At 42.6% G+C, this 20,961-nt stretch overlaps 1 protein-coding gene across 3 annotated transcripts in view; it reads right to left on the reverse strand.

Annotated features, from left to right (window-relative positions):
- Positions 1 to 20,961, reverse strand: part of ABCC3 (ATP binding cassette subfamily C member 3) — an 80,233-nt gene that overhangs the window by 18,364 nt on the left and 40,908 nt on the right. For 2 of the 3 annotated variants that reach the window (XM_077833843.1, XM_077833841.1), the window contains exons 8-21: positions 19,643 to 19,861; positions 16,346 to 16,523; positions 15,633 to 15,794; positions 13,403 to 13,495; positions 11,080 to 11,283; positions 9,490 to 9,636; positions 9,003 to 9,090; positions 7,853 to 7,919; positions 5,804 to 5,930; positions 5,239 to 5,415; positions 4,180 to 4,347; positions 3,093 to 3,276; positions 1,805 to 1,910; positions 842 to 992 (exon numbers count right to left, since the gene is read on the reverse strand). In XM_077833843.1, coding sequence (XP_077689969.1) covers positions 842 to 992; positions 1,805 to 1,910; positions 3,093 to 3,276; positions 4,180 to 4,347; positions 5,239 to 5,415; positions 5,804 to 5,930; positions 7,853 to 7,919; positions 9,003 to 9,090; positions 9,490 to 9,636; positions 11,080 to 11,283; positions 13,403 to 13,495; positions 15,633 to 15,794; positions 16,346 to 16,523; positions 19,643 to 19,861 — 2,071 coding nt within the window. The remainder of the gene's footprint in view (positions 1 to 841; positions 993 to 1,804; positions 1,911 to 3,092; positions 3,277 to 4,179; positions 4,348 to 5,238; positions 5,416 to 5,803; positions 5,931 to 7,852; positions 7,920 to 9,002; positions 9,091 to 9,489; positions 9,637 to 11,079; positions 11,284 to 13,402; positions 13,496 to 15,632; positions 15,795 to 16,345; positions 16,524 to 19,642; positions 19,862 to 20,961) is intronic. The other variant, XM_077833842.1, reaches the window with a different exon arrangement.

A 20,961-nucleotide genomic window follows, 5' to 3' on the forward strand; every position in this document is an offset into this window, starting at 1 on the left:
TACACAAATCCCATTGATTTAGGTGCTTTTCAAAAGCTCATAAAGACAAATCGACACCACCAACAAATAACGCTTAACCAACAACTCCCCTGATGTCTGTGACACTGAGCATCTACAGCATTTAACATGTAGAAAATACTCGCACTGTTGCTCAGTTGTGTGACATTCTAAGAGCCTTCTTTGGTGATACAAACTCCCTGGTTATTTTCATTATATTTTCTTTCTTTCCTGTGCTCAATCTTCTCAATCCCCTCCACCCCCAATTTAACCTGTCATCCTTCAATATATCATAGTTCCCAATCCAATGTGGCAAACAGGCTGCAATACATACTTGTCTCAACATTTGTGTGAAACAAAAATCTCTCTCAAATGGTAACCAAAGCTAAAATTTAAATTAAAATAAACATGTATTCACATGGCATGAAGTTGGCCCATAGAATTTGCTACTGCAGGTGGTGAGAATCAAATCCTACAGCTGGATTTAAAAAGGGATTTGATCACTTTGAAACAAACAACATTTAGAGCTAAGCCGAGTGAAGATGGAGTGATCAAACATCATACTTCAGGGCATAAGATGCTCACAGCAGGACCAGGAAGAAATTCTCTCCCCTAAATATATAGCACAGGCCAGGTGCAGAAGTTGCTGGAAGGACCCTAGATTTAAAGAAGCAACAGCCTACTCCAGTAGGACAAATGCAATAGTCTTTTTGGCTTCTGCAATGCCAATGTCTCTATATGTTAAATGAAACATTTAATAGAATAGCTTTTTATATATGTAATAAAAAGTGACCTTTTATAGTTGGAGAAAAATAAGGGAAAAAAAAAACCAACAGCCCCCTACCGTTCCTGTTTCAGAGGTTTCTGCCTGAATGAGCTTGTCAGTGAGAATTTTTTGTGGCGGAGACAGCTCTGCAGACTTCTTTTCACACACTCTTTTTCTCGTGGACATTTTCTTGGGACATTCTCCCTCTGACGAGATCACACTAATTTGCCTAGTTGAAACAATGGATTTATTAGTGGAGCGGAGGCATAGCATAGCAGTTCAAACACAGGACTGGGGCACAGCTCCCAGCTCTGCCCGACTCCCTCTGAGACTTGTGGGCAAGTCACAGGTGTATACATGGGTGGCCGAAGGTCAGACACACAAATCCATCGCTAGACACCTACTTACGTGGTCTGATTTTCAGAGACGTTGAGAAGACAATTCCTATCGAAGTCGATGGAAGTTGCAAGTGCTCAGCACATCTGAAAATCAGGTGGCATATTTAGGTGCCTAATTTGAAGGCCAGCATTTTGAAACTCGGGTGCCTAATCTCACTCTTCTTCTGTTTCCACACACGTAAAATGGAGCTAACAAGGCTCACAGCACCCATAGTACCTCCCAGGGGTGTTGCCAGGCTCCATCCATTAATGCTTTTATAGAGTTCCGAGATACTCAGATGAAAGGTGCTACTGCAAAGGCATATTATTAATCTAATCAGCAGCAGATCGAAGCTGTGTGTGTGCAAATATTCATGGCGGCACCGTCTGAAAACTACAAAATTGCTCATATTAATACACTTCTCATGAAGGGGTTCATAGGAGTACAGGTTTTGTCCCCTGTGCTATGTGTTATCATTTAAATTAAAAGGACGCAGGAGGCTTTAATACAAAGAGGAAACTAAAGTCTATGTTGAAAGATGCAGAGTACAGTGGGGTCAGACTGGAGAGCAACATTAATTAGCTGCTTGTGTTAAAGACAGGCTCCTCAAAACGTGCTTCAGCTCAGCTGAGGGCTTTATTCACAAGGGGACATCAGGCCTACCTAAGGAACTGCTTGCGGACCTCGTTTGTCACAGGCTCATTATCTGCCAGATCAGTGTGGTTGCTGAGTGTATCTTCAGCGAGCAAGACCTCTTCATCCTCCAGCACTGCAATAGAAGATTGTATTGTAGCTTTCTGCTGAAGGCAGCTTATAGGAAACTGGTGTCAAAATCCAGAGGCAAATATGCTAGCTGAAGGATAAGCGTTATGAAGCTGACAGTGGCTTCAGAAGTCTGTTTGACACTGCAGTGCTGCGTAACTGCAGGGAGCTAGTGCGTTTGGTAACTTTTGCAATTCTGGAGAAAAGTGTGATCCGAACACAGAACTAGCAGCAAGGAGCTCCTGATTTCTAAAGCTAATTCTGACACCAGCTCCGTCTGCAACTTGGCTGATTCACATCCCCTCTATGCCTCTCTCTCTCTCTCCCCACAACGCTCCCATCTCACAGAGCTGTTGTGAAGATTAAATGTTGGTAAAGCACTTTGGAACCTATGTGCTGTAAGAGCTAAGTCGCAGTAGTATTGTAATTAGTTTTAACCAAACTCATGAGCAGAACCTGCCCTGATGTCCCATTATCTTGGGATGAAGGACTGAGAGTCTAGGAAGCTGCTATAAATTATTGCTAGAAGGTTGTGTATAGCCTCTGGCATCTTGTTTGTCAGGACATACACTTCTGCTGCCAAACATTATGGGAATACAGCCATACATACGAAACATTTGCCAAAATACTTTCATCTTCCACCATCTAATCAGGGACAAATTAGGCCTATAAGAAATCCTAATTAAAATTACATTTGTGTCATGCTATGTAACAGAAATACTGTGCTCTGGGTACCCCTTTGGAAAAATAGAGTCCAAAGGGCACTACGTTTTCCCACTGATCCTGTCTTTGCCAACTGTAAAAAGGATTTCTCTGTATTAAAAACACGGAGGAAAAGTAATTTCTTACATTATCTTAGAATACAAGTACTTAGCCTCAGGCAGATTGGGTAAGTCCTTTTGCAAGAGGAAAGAAATAGGTTTGCTTACTTAAACGTCAGTATTACCAACTTGCATTCAATACACAGGATGGGTTAATTTACACCATGACAGCTTAGTAAGCATAAAAAAAACTCCTCATGGTACATAACATTTTCATTACTAGCAAGAAAAATAAAGGAATCTAAGGATGGATTATTACATTTCCCTACAGGCATGTATCGCAGGAGCAGGTAACATTTATATGTAGGGAAATTCATGACCTGATTGATACAAAAGCTATGATTTAAGATGAATAAGAACTGCTGTACTTGTTAGCTCATCCTCTTCTATGTCTTCATCAGGTGCATAATTTCGAAGAAATTCTGCAAAAGCCCCATTTTGCTTCAAAAGCTCTTGGTAGGATCCCATTTCAGAGATTTTGCCATCCACAAGGACCACAATATGGTCCACCTGAGGCAGAAAGGTGATGCCATGGGTCACTAGCATTCGGGTCTGTATGGGAGAATGAAACAAGTCAGTGCTACCAAGCCACCTCTGGGGTGGAACGCTGCAGCTGTTTAACAACATGCAGCCAATCACTATATAACATTTTTAGGATAAAGAATGAATATCAGATACAGTTGAAATATCAGGAGGAATTTAGACAGAACGTAATGGAATTTGGCTAAGACACTAGGTGTAAAACCCTGACTCTTGTGAAGAGAATTAAGAAGTATTTACTGGCGACAGGACCTTGGCTTTAAAAGAGGTAGCAGCCCACTAACACCACAGTGGGAAACTAGCTCAGTGCGGACTCAGTGGCGAATGACAATTGCTGAATCATCAAGACTGCTTCCTGTAAGACTGTTTTTCTTGTGGTCTCTCCTCTGAGCTCTGACATAGCGTGATGCTGCATAGGAGATCTGACAAGACCCTGAATCAGCGACCTTTAGGCAACAGAATACCACAGGGCTCTGTGGACACGCTAAGTGGTGCAGAACATTCCCCGCCTCCCACCCCGGGCTGCCCCAGGACAGTGACCAGCAACACTAAGGACAGTACTGCTCTAAATTCCTCCATATATTTTGTTTTCAGCAGTGTCAGGTGTCAGTTTCCAGGGGAGAGCAAGTTTCCACAGGACTTGAAGAAACACTATCCAAGCTTAAGAGCTTTTCACATCCCCACCCTTGGGCATGTCAAAACAGTAGCTCTCAACTGAGAATCTGGCAATGGGCACCTTTTCCAAAAGTACAATGAAATGAAGAAATCAGGGAGCTATTCAGAACTCAACTCCCAGTGTTAAAATAGCAGGCCAGTTCATCCCCCTGATAGTTCTGGGGTGGGGGGGGAGGGAGAGAGAGAGAGAGAGAGAGAGAGTGTGTGTGTGTAAAAAAGAGAATCCAAGCACAGGCATACTTTTCCTTTAAGTGCCCCTTCTGGTCCAATAACATTGTCAAAGATGTGCTTAGCAACGTGGGAATCCACAGCTGAAAGAGGGTCATCTAACAGGTACACATCGGCGTCACTAAACACAGCGCGAGCAAGGCTGACTCTCTGCCTTTGGCCACCCGAGAGGTTGATGCCCTGCAAGGTGGAAGGAGAAGACAAAATACATCACCTACAACACAATTTAATCCAAGCAATAGCAGGGATATCCTTACAGTTCACAGGCACTCAGATGCTAAGGTAATGGGCACAGTAGAAGGGCCTGAATAGAATAGCACAGGTAGAGTTGAAGTGGGAAATGGAACTCTAAGAAAGCTGTGTGAGCATGCACTGCTATCGGAATGGAAAGAATTTGGCCACTTACAAATGGAAAATTCTTTGTAGCAACTTACAAGAGCCCTGGAACCAAATGAATGCTTAAATGGGGCTGCTAAAAACCAAAACCAAAACCTGCCAAACAAGACACAAAACACAAATTCAAAGCAAGATGCAGCTGAAACGGCAACGTTTTGCCACATTGTTCCTGCTTTCCATGTGATTCACTATATCCACTCACGTTCGCGCAACACTGCCCACGCTGGCATGAAACCTGTGAGCCTCCGCAAAACCATCTTTAGTTTGGGAAACAGTTGTGTAACAAGCTGATTTCTATTTTGAATAGAGTTAGGAGAGGATCCTCTGCCATGCTTGGTGTGAGTTGTATCACATTCCCTTCATGTGAAGGAGCCTGGATTCTGAAACTGCCATGGACAGAATTCCTTATCACACTCAGAACTTGATTGGGAGTGGAGGACGCGCCGTCTCTCACAAGATCAGGTCTATGATCCCCAGTCAGCAAAGCACTTCCACACACACTTAAAGTTAAGCTCATACTTAAGAGCTTTGTTTAATAGGATGGACTTAAACATAAGTTTAAAGTTAAGCAGCTGCTTAAAAGCTTTGCTGGATCAGGGTCTAAATATAAAGCATTATTTCTATTGCACAGACAGAGCAGCCATCATCATGCATGTTTGCTGTTAAGGGCCCTACCTTCTCTCCTATCTCAGTATGATCTCCCCCTGGAAGTACTTCAAGGTCAGTTTTTAAAGCACAGGCCTCCAGGACATTTTGGTACTTCTGTTCATTATGTTGTTGGCCAAACAAAATATTATCTTTCAGGGTGGCATTCTGAATCCAAGCTTGTTGTGGAACATAAGCAACAGATCCCTAAAATGAAAAAACCAAAGCTCTGTGATTTACTATTCATTGTGGAATTGATTTACCTTTAATGAGCTGTGATTTGCAATTACAGAGCTAATTCAAATCTATATGTAATATGCACATACACAGTCACACACTACAGTACACATGAATTGTACATACACATGCACTAATTGCTGACGTACAGTAGAAATCTCAGGAAAAACCACTACAGTTGATTAAATTGAACAGTTATGAGCAAAACCCAAACAAGCATGCAGAGAAGTTGGTAAAATTACAGACAGCCCTGAATTCTCTGTCCAGGCGGACATACACTAATACACTATGTGCATGTATACAATATGCTAGGTGTGTTAATACATTATTTTGAAGCACCATCGTAACTAGAACCCACCTTCACTGCCACTTGTCCTTCTAGCTTTTCCATTTCACCAAGAAGAGCTGATACCAGTGAAGACTTCCCACAGCCAACATGGCCAACAACAGCAACCAAAGAACCACTGGGGACCAACAAATTTATACTGTGGAGGAAACAGGCTGAAAATTAATTAAACGTTCATTTACTAAAGACATTACTGCTCCTTTTGTCAGGTCTGATGTACGCACTGACAATCCCCCTACCTCAGTAAATGCACATAAAATGATACAGTAAATGTAGCTGGGTTGTTGGTTCCCCCTCCCCCGATTTCTTTTTAAGCATGCTTATTATAATTATTATTTTTACTGCGGTAGCACATAGGAGCCCCTGTTATGATTCAGGACAATTTCCTCATTACCCTTGCAGTATGTGTAACCCACATGCCTCCTGGATGTGGTGTTCTGTCCCATCTAGTGGCACCGAGATCACTTAGAGAGATTAATGAGTTTGCTCTACAGTCAGTTGGCTTTTAGCTCTTGCAGTAGAGGCTCATGCACTAAGCTCCAGAGATTCCAGGTTCGATCCCGCCCGCTGACGATTGGGGTCTGTCAGCGTTACATATGCACCAAATTCATTGAGAGTATCAGGAGAGCTGGTAGCAATGCCTATAGATAAGACTGACCTATACTTTCCATTATAAGACCCTGTTTTCAAATTCTATCAGTTTATTGGGTTACAAAGGGTTAATAACCTTTTTGGAAGGACTCAGCTGATTTCAGGGCCTTTCTCAGCAAGAACACCTGTCTGGAAATGTTGAGGGATTAAGTGCCTTGTTTAAAGACATTTAAGCCATTTAACTAAAATATTTATAGTGCTAGTAAATAGAATGGACAATGACATAACAGGGGAAAGCAAAACGCTTACAAATATAATTTTCTTTTTTTTTTAAATGGTCTAAAGTCTTGACTCAGGCCCTAATCCTCCAGCAGATCTGTATGATCGGACCCCTCTACCTTTACATAGCCCCTCTGAAGTCAAAGCCAGCCCCATATGCACAGAACTAGACGGAGGATTGGGACCAGAGCCATTCCTCAGACTCCTTTCATTACCTACAGGAGTTTTTCATATGTAGCCAGGCTTTCAAAAAAGCATTCAAAGCAGGATTGACCACCAAAATTCAAAACCTTTCCTCACTATCTTCCATATCCAGTAGCATATTCCCCTCACCAGCATTTTAAGGGACAGTAATTTTGGTGGCTAATAATTCTAGTTACAGCTGCATGGATCTTTCAGAATGAAACTCCAGAAGAAGGAAGTTCCCCTGGTTTCAGATTTTGTTACAAAACACAGGCTGGCTAAGTTGAGCTTTTTGCAAAACCTGAGCTTTTCAAGCAGGTCTGAGCCACGCCAAAGTTTCTCCTTAAGCATTTATAACATGTTCAGCACACAGTTGCATGAGTGCCTTTGATTTTGACCTGAAACTAGGCAAAATGTGCAACTTTTTAGCCACAATTAGATTTGACTTTGTTCAAGCAGGGAGTGAAACCCAAACTGGGAGGCTGGGGGAGAAAGCTGCAACGAGATTCTCAAAAAGACCTGAGATATCACGGTGATGGGTCTGACACAAAATCCTTAACAGAACAGAAAAAGTGTTCTCATGTCCATGAACTTAAGTCTTTACGTCCCAACATGTACATCCCAACTCTCTTAAGAGCACTACCAGCAGCCCATCAGATAATCTGATTTGCCTAGTCAACAGATTGGGCCAGTAAATATGTATTATCTATATTAGATATTAATTTACTCCATCTGTCCCTTAATCTACCTATGATATGCCAGTCACTGCAGTTTCTAGGCTCTGTAATATTTAGGCTTTGTATAGCATAACAACACTGGACAAGCAAACTGCTCTGATGTTTATAAAACAAAGACGTGTGCAGGAGATCGGATAATATAACTTTGTAACAATGAAATCGAACACACTACTGGTTTAAAATTAAACAACCCTGAAATGGATCTCGCTAAAGACAACAAACAGAGGGAAGCAGGTTGATGCTGTACTGGAATTGTATAAAGAAACCTTACTCTTTCAGAGATGGCTTGAGCTCCTTTGCCCAGCTGAATGTCCCATTTGTTACAGTGATGGCGTAGCCTGTGCAACAGAACAGAAGAGAGACGGTGGAAAAAGTTTTGCGCATAATGGTGCTGAGTGAGGCTTTTGTACTGAGAAGGGAGAACAGTTAGAGGGCGTTTATTTCTACGGAAGTTTTGCATCCCTTTTCTCTGGGCATGGGAAGTAACATTTGTGATCTGCTCAGTCACAAGGGAACACTGTTCAGAGTAAGTGAAATCACAGAACTGTAGAACTGAGACATGAGAAAGCTGTTTATCTCCCTCCCAGGCAGGACTGGTCCCTAGAGCAGCTTATCACCTGAATCGTCCAGTAGAGCTTTCAATATCCCTCTGTGATAATTACATCACATCCCACAACTCAAGGGACGATTCCATAGTCAGTAAAAGGCTGACAGTTTGCTGGGGAGGTCGATGTAGAAGTTTAGGCCTGCCTGCCTCTGAACGGCTCTACATTGCCAACCTAACAAGTTAGGGATGGGCAGGTTTTAATCACCTCCTTGTGGAATGGTAGGTATGTAATAGTAATCACACAACAGCTGCCTTGCATCTCTTGCCCCCTTAGAATCTTGAAGACAAAATAACTTTTGATCTTTTGTCTTTAAATCAAAGAACAACAAGGGTGTGTTACAAGAGAACACATTGTGAATCTTATGAGATCAGACCGTTCTCCCACTGAATCTGGGATCCTGTGCCTCTGGCAGTGGCCAACAGAAGCAAGTGACCCCCTTCTTCCCCGCCCCCCAAAACCTCCATATCATCCCTATGCATTTATGCAATGCCAAACATGGCCCTGCCTGGCCCCTGATGATCAGCTGATGCCCCGAAGCACGAACCATTACATTACAAATACAGAGCATTTTAAAGGAACAGCTCATGCCTCGCAAATGCAGCCCAGAAACCTTGGTAGTTTCCACATTGTCTCGAGGGCAAACAAGCATTTTCCAGGAAAGGACTTCCTTTCTGAATTCAATGACTTTATCATGAACTGATTCTTTTGTAATCCAAGTAGCCTAATGATAAATATTGCAAGTTTGGTGTTTTCTATGCACTCTCCCTCTCCAAACCCACACAGACACACACATGCACATCATCTCCTCTTTACCTGGAGTAACCACCTTGGTTTCTACACAATTTGGATCAAGCTCATCGTGACTCAGGAACTGCTGAATTCTCTTCAGGGAAACACTTGTCTAACAAAAAAAGGGAGGCATCATTTCACAGTCTTTAAAACGAGAAACCAGTTGCCTTCCTGTCGGAAGGGAAGCAGGCTCATGCTTTTACTGTGTGGAGTTCGTGAACCATGACTCATTCCTTCCCTGGGATGGGTTGTATCCCAAACGTCAAGATCTGAGCTATGTCATTTTTGAGATAAAGTAAATTTGCTTAAGTGAAGCAAAACTCACACGAAATGCCACAAAACACAGGCTCACTCACAGCAATGAGGCTGCTAATAGTGCAGTGCTAATAAAAGAACATTAAAAAGAGTACGGGAGACACCTGGAATTGTCATATTTCACAGTTCAGTTTAAAATCAAGAGAGATCATTGTTTTTTGCATTTGAAGCAAATAATGAACAAGACCTTCCTTACCTGTGCAAGGTTGCTAATGACCTGGGGAAGCATGTTGAGTGGAAACCTTAAGATATTAAACAAGGAGAGGGAGACAAAGGCTTTCTCTGCATCCAGAATATTATTTTCATCCACACTGACATATACTGCAAATGTGGTCAGCGCAACCTGAAAGCCAGCAAGTGTGTTTGATTAAAAAAAACCTCTTGATTTGTTAAGAGCATTCAGGCCTAACTGCTAAAGTTAGAAATGAAATCATCAGAGTCAGAACTGGACCAATTCACTACTGCTTTTTATCTTTTCATATATCAAATCCCAATGTGTTTTAAAAGATAAGCCATCGTACCACACAAATGACGCTAATGATTACCAAAGTCTACAGAACAAGACTATCTGCTGATTACTGTTGATTATATTTCATTGACAGCTGAGATTTAAAAGTGAACTGCAAGGCTCTTGAGAGTACATAAAAGTTTAAGGTGTATTTATTAGGGTGTGGTGTGTTCTGGGGAAAGCTCAGGCCACTTTCTTGTTCCTTCCACTCCAATTTGCCCACTGTTAACTTCAGTATCATTGGCCATTGGAGGCTAACCACAAAAATGTAAACTAAAGAGTCTTGGCAGAAAAGCAAAGGAGAAACTCATTTTCTAGTAAGTCAAGAAGGCATTTCTTAGCATTTACTGCACAGGATACTTGGCTTCTATTCTCAACTATGCCACTGACTCTGTGTAACCTGGTGCACCCCTCCATAAAATAGGGACAATAATATTTACCACTCACAACATAGCTGCAATCACACTCAACAAGTGAGTGGGGATCAGTGATAAGAATGCATGAGATCCACAGCTAAATCAAAGGGAATTTAATAGGAAAGTCTGAGAGGGAGGAGAGAACGTGGCTAGCTCTTCATCTGCCCCCAGTGTCTGTGTCTATGTCACACGTCATACAAGGACATAGTAAGGAGAACTGCTCAGGAACTTGGAAACAAAATATTTCTTCATCAGAAAAATGCCAATTCAAAACCAACCTTTTCCCCACAAACAATTTCAGTTTTGATGACAAAGTTTCCTGTTAAATTTCAGAATTGTTGACACTTCCCATTTTGACATTTCCAGAATGAAAAAAGTTCAGTTTTTAAGGTCAAAATGACTTTTCATTTAAAAATTTAAGTTCAAGTAAAAATAAATAAATACATACAATGAGGCTGAAATCTATACAAGACATTTTGATAAACCCAATATAAAATTCCACACCTCCCCCCAATTTTTGGTGCACAATATTTTTCAAGATTTCAACTTTTTGTCTTGATTTGGGACGGGAACATTTTTTGAAATCTCAAAAATTTCCACAGGATCGGAAAGCTATTTTGTGCCCAGCTCTAACTGTGAGACTTCACTGAAAAATACTTTGATACCCTCTAATGAACAGTGTCATAGAATAGTAAAGTATTCAATTGTTTTAAAGCGTATGTATGATTTTTAAATATACACATTTATTCCAATACCCATTTGATATGCAGACAGTCGATTTAAGGGATTTGCATTTCACCTTCTATTTTATGCCTTGATAGCTTTCAGACCTATTTGTGTAAGCAATACAAATGATGTTTACCAGAAATGGTGCGCTGACCCACGCAAAGGTGGACAAAGAATTTAGATATGCTGCTTTCTTCAGAACACGGAGCTCATTCTTTCGTATCTCCAGCACTTTCTCCTGGAAGGATGGTTCCCACGCGTAAAGCTTCAGTACCTTTATGCCACTCAGAATCTCATTCATTAGTTTAATGCGGGAATCTTTATACCGCATCTGTTCCACCTAAATTATTCCAAATAACATTGTTTAAAAAAAAATCTGTCTATATTTTTAGACAGACACAAAAGGCAGGCAGTGTATTACATAATTTGTTAGAAATACAAGTGCATTCTAATCAACTTTACTGTCTAGAGGTAAAATTTTCAAATGTATTGGGACTTGGGCACTATTGAAAATGCTACCCTAATTCTTGCCTTTCTTTAGTTAGATTTTTATTGATGTACAATTTTAAAAGTGCCTATTTATATGTCTGGGTGCCCTTCATTTCTTTAAAATACACTGATGAAACAAACAGTCTCCACTCCATTACCTCCCAGATCAAATCCCCAGGATAGAACGTGGATATAATGAAAAATTAAATGTAACACCTCACCTGCTTGGAATCCATACACACTGCTACTCAACCCTAACCATCTCCTTATAGGGAGAAAAGAAATGCTAATATTTATTAGGTAGTGATTAACTGGCAGATCTGTTGGCTGTCCCAAGGTTTTGTGGAATGTAACTATATTGTTCTGTTACTAAAGCTGAAGCTATTATCACTATTTATCTTTACTTTTAAATTCTGACACTATTTAACCTCAAGGGTTGGGCTCTTTACCTCAAAAAAATATTCCAAACAGTCACTAAAAGATTACGACATCCCATTACTCAGCATAATCTTGTAGCTGGAAAAATCCAGCTAAGAAGCCAAAGGACTTTGTTGCATTAGCATTGCACTACTCATGGAGTGTGAATGACCACGCAGATTGCTAATGGAATAAAGGCTCCTTTCAGCTTAAAGTCAGCAGTTCAAATTTGGCCAGGGTTGGCACTGATGAAAGGCATCATCATCTGCTGACTATCCAATGGTCTACAAGAAATGAGCGGGCAGTTTTAATTTCTACCACAGGGGATAGAAATCCAGAGCACAAGTACACCAACACCTCTGCCCTCTTTCTAGGCACTCTCAGTAGAGGCCACCAAGTGAATGGGTATAGAGATGAGGGAATTATCCTCTTGTCCCAGTAGAGGTCCCCATCAGACTGGAGGTTGCTTGGAAGAGCACCTGGCATCATTCTGCACACCCTTCGCTTGAACAGTGAATTGATCAAGCTCTCAATTTTCTTGCTTGCCTAGGGAAGGCCTGTGAGGAGAACTGGCTATTTAAATTATTAGTGCAATCTCCATTAGTATTAAAATTGTTAGCACTAACTAAAATGAAACTTGTTCAGTTTAGCTCATGCATGGTAAGAGATGAGAACCTGCAGAGAATGTGTAACGATTTAATCTGGACTCAGTCTGGATCACAGCCTCTGTCTGTCACTAAGAATAGCTCTTATATTTGCTCTTCTGTACTCAAAGCAAACAAAATAATAGCCTAATCTTCTGTATACATTTGTCCTTTTTGTGGCCCTGATCCCACAGAGGGATCCAGCCTTGGAGACCTGGCTCATTAATTACTTGCCCAAGCTTTCTTCAGGGCCCCTTTCATTTAATCTATGGCTTTGATCTAAAGTCAAATCAAAGAGCCTCTTACAAGGGATTCTCTCAAGCAGCTGAGGCCTGGAAAGCAGATTTGGTTGTTTAAAAAAAAAAAAAGAGAGAGAAAGTTTTGTCTTTACATTTCAATGACTTCTTTCAAAAAACTCCCCTGCAGTGCTTGCAACTAAAACATAATAGCATTTGGCTTGTGTCAGAGAATGTAATAAAAAATGACCTGTCCAGCTTCAATATTCAAGCACAGTGAAATGCAAAACAGGACCCAAGCAACATCAGTGGAGAAATGTAACATCAGATTTTAAAGATTCATGAAGTTGAATCACTGAGTTATTTGTAGTAACACAGAGAAGGAATGTAAAAAGAAAAATATGGAGTGGGATTTTCAAAAGCGTTGGCCGCACTCTGCTCCTATGGAAATCAGTGGTAAAACTGTCATTGACTTCAATGGGAGCAACAGAGTTAAGCCAACATTGGATGATACTGAAAAGTGCCATTCATGATTCTTTTGACTGACAGCATCTCATCCAACGTACACAAACACATTGCACTTTTGATGTAGGCACTAAAAAGACTGTGACTCCTTCCACTTTTCTAGAAGAGCCACCACCTTGGGTTATGGATAATCCTTAACGTTACCTACCTGGAACGCTCTGGTTTTTATAGCAATTGCAGCATTCAATGGGATTAGTAAGATCATCACTGCAACCCCTGCCAACACAGAAGGCCCTAAAGTCTTGATAGGAAAAGAGACAATGTAAGTTATTGCTCTCCATGAAATGAGGTCATCTCCGGTAGATAGCACTGAAAGAAGCTGGGTTTGGTAAAAAAGTAAGGCATGGCTTCATTAACACGTAGTTGAAGTGACAGTATGAATTTTCACCCCCCACTGGGGAGTTCTGACTCTGCTTCCCCTCTTCTTGTTGTATAGTCTAGATCACAGTATTGATCGAGAGCTACCAGTACTAAACTAGCATCGATGACATCTGAGAGCTCCTGCAATTTATTTGCGAAATTGCTCCTGGCGGAAGGGGAATACAGCAGTGGACTAATGCAAATAGAGCATCTTAACAGATGTAGAAAACAACACCACAAACCTCATAAAAAAGAAAATACAGTCCGTATATGAAAAGATACCAAATATTTACAGGCAGGGAATGGAGAACCTAGAGGGGGGGCATTTCCCCTGACTTCTCTCTGATATAGGGAACAGCAATTGACAAAAAACCTCAATCACCCTGAATGTTAATACAAGAGGGATTACATCCTCAGCCTGAGTCCCAGGGTCTGTCTCTGTATTTGGTCATAAAATGCTACGAAGTCACTAGTGGCTCATTATGTCGTTATGTACCCCAAAGGTAGATTATTTTACAGCACTAAGAAAGAGAAAACTTCTAAAGCAGTGGTGTCCAACATTTTTACCCAAGATCACTTTGCCCCAGCCCGGAGCCCCCTTCTACACCTCCCCACACCGCTCCCGGAAGGGGCCAACGCACCCCTGTGGCCCCCGGGGGGAGGGAGGGCGCAGGGGGCACGTGGCTCCGTGCGCTGCCCCTCTCTGAAGCACCACCCCCCGCAGCTCTCCCGGCCAATGGGAGCTGTGGGGGCAGTGCTTGCAGGCAGGAGCAGTGCACAAAGGACACAAAAGCAGTGCACAAAAGGACACCTCTGCCCCCCCACCACCGGGGCCACACTAGCTGCTTCCAGAAGCAGTGTGGGGCTGGGGTAGAGAGTCTGCCTTAGCGGCAGCCATGCTGGAGATCGCGATGGACTGGGAGATCTTCTAGGATCGACCAGTCAATCGCGATCAACGAGTTGGTGACCACTGCTCTAAAGGGTGTAACAGCCCGAAGTCCACACATCCGGGGCACATTTAGTCAACCAAATGCAGGAAAAACGAATTTCTTTCAGAGCCGACATCTGCACATACTCCATGCTGCTCAAATTGCACATAACCACCGGCCACAAAACATCCGCTCTCCATACCCTGCCACTGATTTCCATGCAGAATTCCTATTCATTTCAATGGTGGTACACTGCAGTTTTACGTGGGCAGAAGATGCAGCATTAGAGAGGAAGGATAGCCTTGTGAGTATGGCACAGAACTGGGACTCGGGAGTCCTGGATTGTATTCCTGCCTCTGCCCCAAACGTCCTCTGTTAATGAATCACTTAATCGCTCTGTGCCTCAGTTGCCCCATGTGTAAAGTTGGACTAATAATCCTTCAGTTTCCCTACCCTTTATCTGTCTTGTCTCTTTAGACTGTAAGTATGTGTTTGTACAGCACCTGGCACAAGGGGTCCTGATCTCAGATGGGGCATTCGGCTTGGAGCCACTGTCTTACAAATTAAAAACATTCAATTAGCATGAAAACATTTCAAGTGGATGGAAGTCAATGCTTTATACACACATAAGGATAGTTTCCACCTTGGTTGAAGTGGATGCAACTTCACTGAAGCAAATGGCATGGTATTTATACTATTTATACTAGGGTGGAATTTGGTCCATACTTAGTGTTTTGCACATTTTCTTAGGAGGCATAATATTGACTGTCTACTGTAGGATAGCTGTACAGATTTCATTTCCTCAGTAATGTTTGTACCATATGTATTCAGTCCTCACTAATACATATAGAAAGTCATTTGCATCAGCTGCTGGGAACTCTGTTATGAACCATAGGTTGTATACGACAAACCACAGTATATGGCAGTAATTAAGAGATTAATTAATTTGGTAAGTTGGTGTCAATCAGTCTATGCCAAAACAAGACAGAATGAGAGGAGGTTTCTGAAAATGGTGGAGAATTCAACAAATAAAAACCAGTCTGCGTGTCACTGAAATAAAAACTCTGACAAATGTGATGGTTCCTGTACCTGCCAGAGGAAGTATAAAGCTAGACAAATCTGAAGCGGCGCCGACCATAACATGTTCAGGAAAGTCACCAAATCCATGAACCGCTGGGCATCCACTGACATCAAGTTGACAATTTCTCCAACAGTAGAGGAGCGCTTTGCTGAGTTTGTGATGGCCAAGGACTGAAAAGTGAGAGACCCTGACGATTATCAATCTTAGACACATGCGGAGAAATGCAGATAATAAATCCTCAGAGAACAGGAAAGCCAGATAGCCTCAGTAGCTACTTCTTCAGTAGGAATAAAACAATTAAGTCAATCCTAAATCATCTTTAATTCATTTGGAGAATAACATTTCATGAGCTATATTTTGTTTTGAGCTCCTCAATCTTGATCAGTACATGATGCCTCTTTACTAGATACAATTATTTTCTGAGATAGTCAAAACACATTAAGGATGCACCCCTTGATTTTGAATATTTAAATAAAACCAGTCTTTGACTGTGCCATGTTTGGTGATCCAACAACACACGCACACTCAGCTGCTACTTTCTTTGAAAGTACTTTAAGGTGCAGTGAGGCATGTTAGAACACTGAGCATTCATTTTATTTTCCAGGAGACTGCTTTCTCCCCATAATCAAGGTCCGGTTCTCTCCTCATTGTCTAATGGCTAAGATCACTCCTCCTTGGCTATATATAGTTACATTGACCAATTACATGCTTCCAGTCTTACCTTTCTGTATATCATCCCAATGATGCCAGTTCTCAGCCTCATCCCAGTAACAAAGCAGTACTGGAAATGTTGGTGAAGAATTATAGTCTGCAGCACGGCAGAGAAAAACATCAAAGCTGCAATCAAAAATCCCCACCAGGATGGGGCATCTTTATCCTTAATGAAGCCAATTAATATGCTGTTTTTAAGAAAGTTGGGGAAGAAAAACAAAACAAGGAGAGAGATTAATGGGACATAACATAACACACAGCTTCTCTTATTTATAGCAGGCTGCCACATACTCTCTCAAATGACAAAAAATTCTCCTGGTCACAAGCTAGGTTATGGCTTTATTCAAATAACATTAGATACAACAGCTAAACATTAGGTCTTGCCAGGGAGAAAGCCCAGTTGTGAACTAACTAGTCAGAGAGGGAATACAAGGCAGAACATCAGGCTCTGCTGAGCTCCAGCCTCTATAATGCACTGTCCCCTATCTGGCCTGTCTATCTAAGTAGCTCCATGTAGTCATGAGCTGAGTGATGCATGCAGTGGGACACCAGCCTGTCTACTACATAAGGCAGGTGTAGGAGACTGTACTCACCCTAAGAGCACTCCCTAGTGTCAGGTTAAGGCATTACAGGGACACATCTCTAATGCCCCCATTAGCGGCCACTTCCATGGCCCCAAAATAGCGTGTCTCCATCTGGGCCTTCTGTGGCCTGGCCCTTGGGAAGTTCAGTCCCCTTCTGAGGTTTTGAAGTCCAATCAAACAGTCCACACGAACATTCCAACACAAACCCAGTTTCTGTCTTTTTGAGCTAATTGTGCTGCTACCCGCTGCTTCTTCTCAGGATTTTCTCACTGCATTCCTTCCACAGAGATGCCAGCCGCTTCCCCCAGCAATCTCCCCATTTCTTCCAAGTCCTACCTCAAGGCCTTCACAGACAAGAGTCTATTTCACTCACTGTGACTCCATCTCTGCTGGAGAGCCCTGGGTCTCCGGCAGCTCTCTCCCAGCTGAGCTCCCTCAGCCTACTTACAAATGCCAAGGGGCTAATGGATCCCCAGCTAACTCTGCCCCTCTGGCAGAAGACAATCATTCAATTACCCCACAGGTCTGGAGCGTGTCTCTAATTTTTTTTTCTTCATCTCCTCCAAAACTCCATCACAGCAGATCATAGTCAAACCATCACCTCATCTTAACCTTCTTCAAACTCCTGGACCACCAGTGCCTCGGGCTGGCTTTTCCCTCAGGGAAATAGGCTCCAAACCCCATTCTCCTAGATGTATCCATAAAGAACTGACGTTCACGTCTACCTTTTAGCTAAATGGTGGTGCCATTAATCTAGCCATTTATCTTCATTAATAACCCTTGACTTCTACTACACACAATTGCTTTCCCAGTGAGGCCTGCATGGTAAAGATATGGCTAATAAGCAGAAAATATCAAGTAATGCACAATAACCCCAGTAACTGCATTTCCAATTTCAGGTTATTAGCCACGTAAAGTGGATCTGGCACTATGAATCAGATAATTAAGCTCTGCCACAATAATTCTGCCTTTTCTTATCAGAGGAAAGTGGGACCTAAGATTTCATTCAAAGGGCCAGAGCACCAGCTGCTGTGAACTGGCATAGCTCCAGGGACTTCAGTGATGATTTGCAAAAGCTAAGGATCAGGCCCCAAATCACTTGTTGCAAAAGAATGGAGGCCAGGGTTAACATTCCTTTTTGGCCCCAAACCCACCTTCCCCTGAGCAGCTCCAGGCAGCATCAGCGGACTGAGACATACTAGGTGGGGAGCTCTGTAAAGGCTCTTCCTGATGAACCCAGCATGTGACCTAGTGATCTTTCTGGAAATACAAAACTATTGTTTTGCATGCATCAAAACTTGCCAAACAGCCCTACTTTTTCCAGGCGCTAGAAACAAATTTCCTGAGGCTGCTCACAAGAGTTTAGATGCTTACATGAATGCACGGCAATGTGCCTTGAGATATCATCGACCAGGACATTAAACTTGTCTCTGAATTGATACAAGTTTGAGAAGCTCCCAGGATATAATGACATTTAACCCACTTTCCCCTTAAAAGCCTGCCAGCGCTCTCTTCTCCCCCCAAGGCTTGGAAAGGAGATATGTTGTAAACTACAACATGCAGATACGGTGGGTTGGGTCCTCCTCTGTGTAACAAGTTTTTGTGCGTTATACAAAGCACTCACATATCAGCAGGATCTCAGAAGACAGCTCCGCACCAAGCATTATTTTAACAGAGGTTTTTATACCACATGACCCCATCCTTTTCCACCCCACCCCCTACCTTCATTTAAAACCTTAATCCATTCTCCACTATTCTCTCCAAAAGCATTTAAAATGTCGGGGCGTCTTTTAAAGATCGAGAGCGAAAAATGACTGCTTGATGGAACGCAACTGCTATTCCCTGCAACTCTGGTATTTCCTTCACGACATTCTTCCTAGTTAATGAGCTGGTGGGCTTTGTGCCACATGAACAAATCAACACAGAAAGAGAAGTGAGATACCACTTTACAAAGACGCACAGCCCTTTCATCACTTGGGCTGGGAGAGCCGATCTCCCACGGAGACAAACAGCAAAGTATTTTTAGGAGCCTTACTCCATGTAAGGAGAGTGCAAGAGAAGGCGGGAAAGGTGCTACTGATGCCGCTTCTCGGCAAGGACCTTCCTTCTTGTATCCGATCATTTCCTTCTTCTGGAAAATGTATTCACCCCACCCCATGTTCTCACCACTGCAACACCTTTGAGAATACCCAAGGCCTTGGCTCTGTCTAGAATAAATCTACATATAAGGCAGGAACTCCCAAATCTGTCCCAGCCAAGAGCTACACTGGCCACCTGCCAGGTGTCTAAGGGCCACACTTCATTTGTATACAATGAAGCATATTGCAGCTGCCTTCATCATTGATATAGGCATCAGACATGCAAAAACTACTGGTCCCAGCATGCAGTGCTCTGCCTGCCTGGCTGCGGATGCTCCTCAGCAGTAAAGAATAAACTACTTTAGGCTGCAACTCAGAAGGCAACAGGCCATTTTTTAGCCCAAGGCAGTGCTTTGGCCATGCCCAATTTATGGGTCTTTTATTTGTAGGTGTCCTAGTCAAGACTGTCCGATTTCCCTTTTAGTACACAAGGAAGAACGGCCACCTTTTGCCATTTCACGACGAAAGCTGCAGGGTGTGCATACTGTGTGGGGAAAATGAAATGCACTTCAAGAAGCATGCTCATCTCTGAAGCGGAGAGTTCATGAGGACTGGGGGTAAAAACGACTGATAGGAGAAACCAACCTTAACAACTGAGGGTTGACAAAAGAAAGCAGATCTTGGAGCAGCTTGTAGAAAGAGCCGATCAAGAAGTATGAGCCAAAGGTTCTTAGCAATGCTTTGAGGAAGGAAGGCTCTTTATGCTGCCTCTTATCCTGGATCAGAACTTCTGCCTCCTCTGGGCCACCATCAACATGGTTCAGCATATGGTTAGATGTCTTCACGTATGCCACCTCTTCTTTCCTAAGGATATGAAACAAACGATTACGGCAAAAATTCAGGAGCACTATGGCGGCTGTGCGACCTAGTGAATAGAGCCCCAAGCTAGAACACAAGAGATTTGGGTTCTATTCCTGGCTCTGCCACTGGCCTGTTGGGTAACCTTGTGCAAGTCACCTCACCAGTCTGTGCCTCAGTTCCCCCCATCTGTAAAACTGGGAATGATGATACTCCCTTTGCAAAACACTGAGAGCTACTGATGAAACATGTGATACATTTATGATGATAATACTATTTGAGACTCTGGGTGGGATTTTCAGAAGCACCTAAGGGAGTCAGGCATCCAACACGCACTGACTTTCAATGACAGTTGGGTGCCTAATTCCCCTAGGTGCTGTTGGAAATCCCATCTTCTGTGATACTCTCACTCAACTCTCCCAGAACAGGCTGGCAGGATTTTTTGCTGCCCACCCTTTGTCAGCAGGTGTTGGAACCGTGCTGTCTCACTGAGGCAATTCTGTCTTATCAAACTCCACCCTGAATGTAACGCAGATGGGTGAAGCCTCCTGGATGTTAGGATCAGCTACAAGGAAGGACAGGAAAAGAACCGTGGGAGCAGCCAGGACTGAGACGTTAGTTTTGAATTAACCTCTTTTGTTAATAACATCAGGACAGGGCCTTTTTGACTTTTTCCAACGACTGAGTAGTTTTTTTGGAGCTAGCTGAGGTCTGAAATTTGAACAGGCCACAGATTCTCAAAGTGACAAAGATTCCAGAGGCAGAAATGTGTTCACATACATCACTCCTTGAACAAAACTGTGGAAATTCTGATGTGTTCACAGACCATTTGTGAACAGAAAATAAAGGCTAAATCAGACAAATAAATTGTTTGCTGAAAATAGTTCACTGGGTTTCACAGTTCGTTCTCTTGCTCAGTATCTGCCAGGTTCGATTTGCTCAGTTTGCAAGCAACACACTTGGTTTTTTTTCGGGGAGAGGGGGCTACCAGCACTGTAAACTCAGCAAAAGGATCTGAAAAGCCATGATGAGTTCTCTCTGGATTTCCCTTCACTGCCTGAAAAGGCAGTGGAAAGGGTTTTAAAGCAAGATAAACAAACGTGCAA

The sequence above is a fragment of the Eretmochelys imbricata genome, chromosome 14 (assembly GCF_965152235.1).
Source record: "Eretmochelys imbricata isolate rEreImb1 chromosome 14, rEreImb1.hap1, whole genome shotgun sequence".
Lineage (NCBI taxonomy): Eukaryota > Metazoa > Chordata > Testudines > Cheloniidae > Eretmochelys > Eretmochelys imbricata.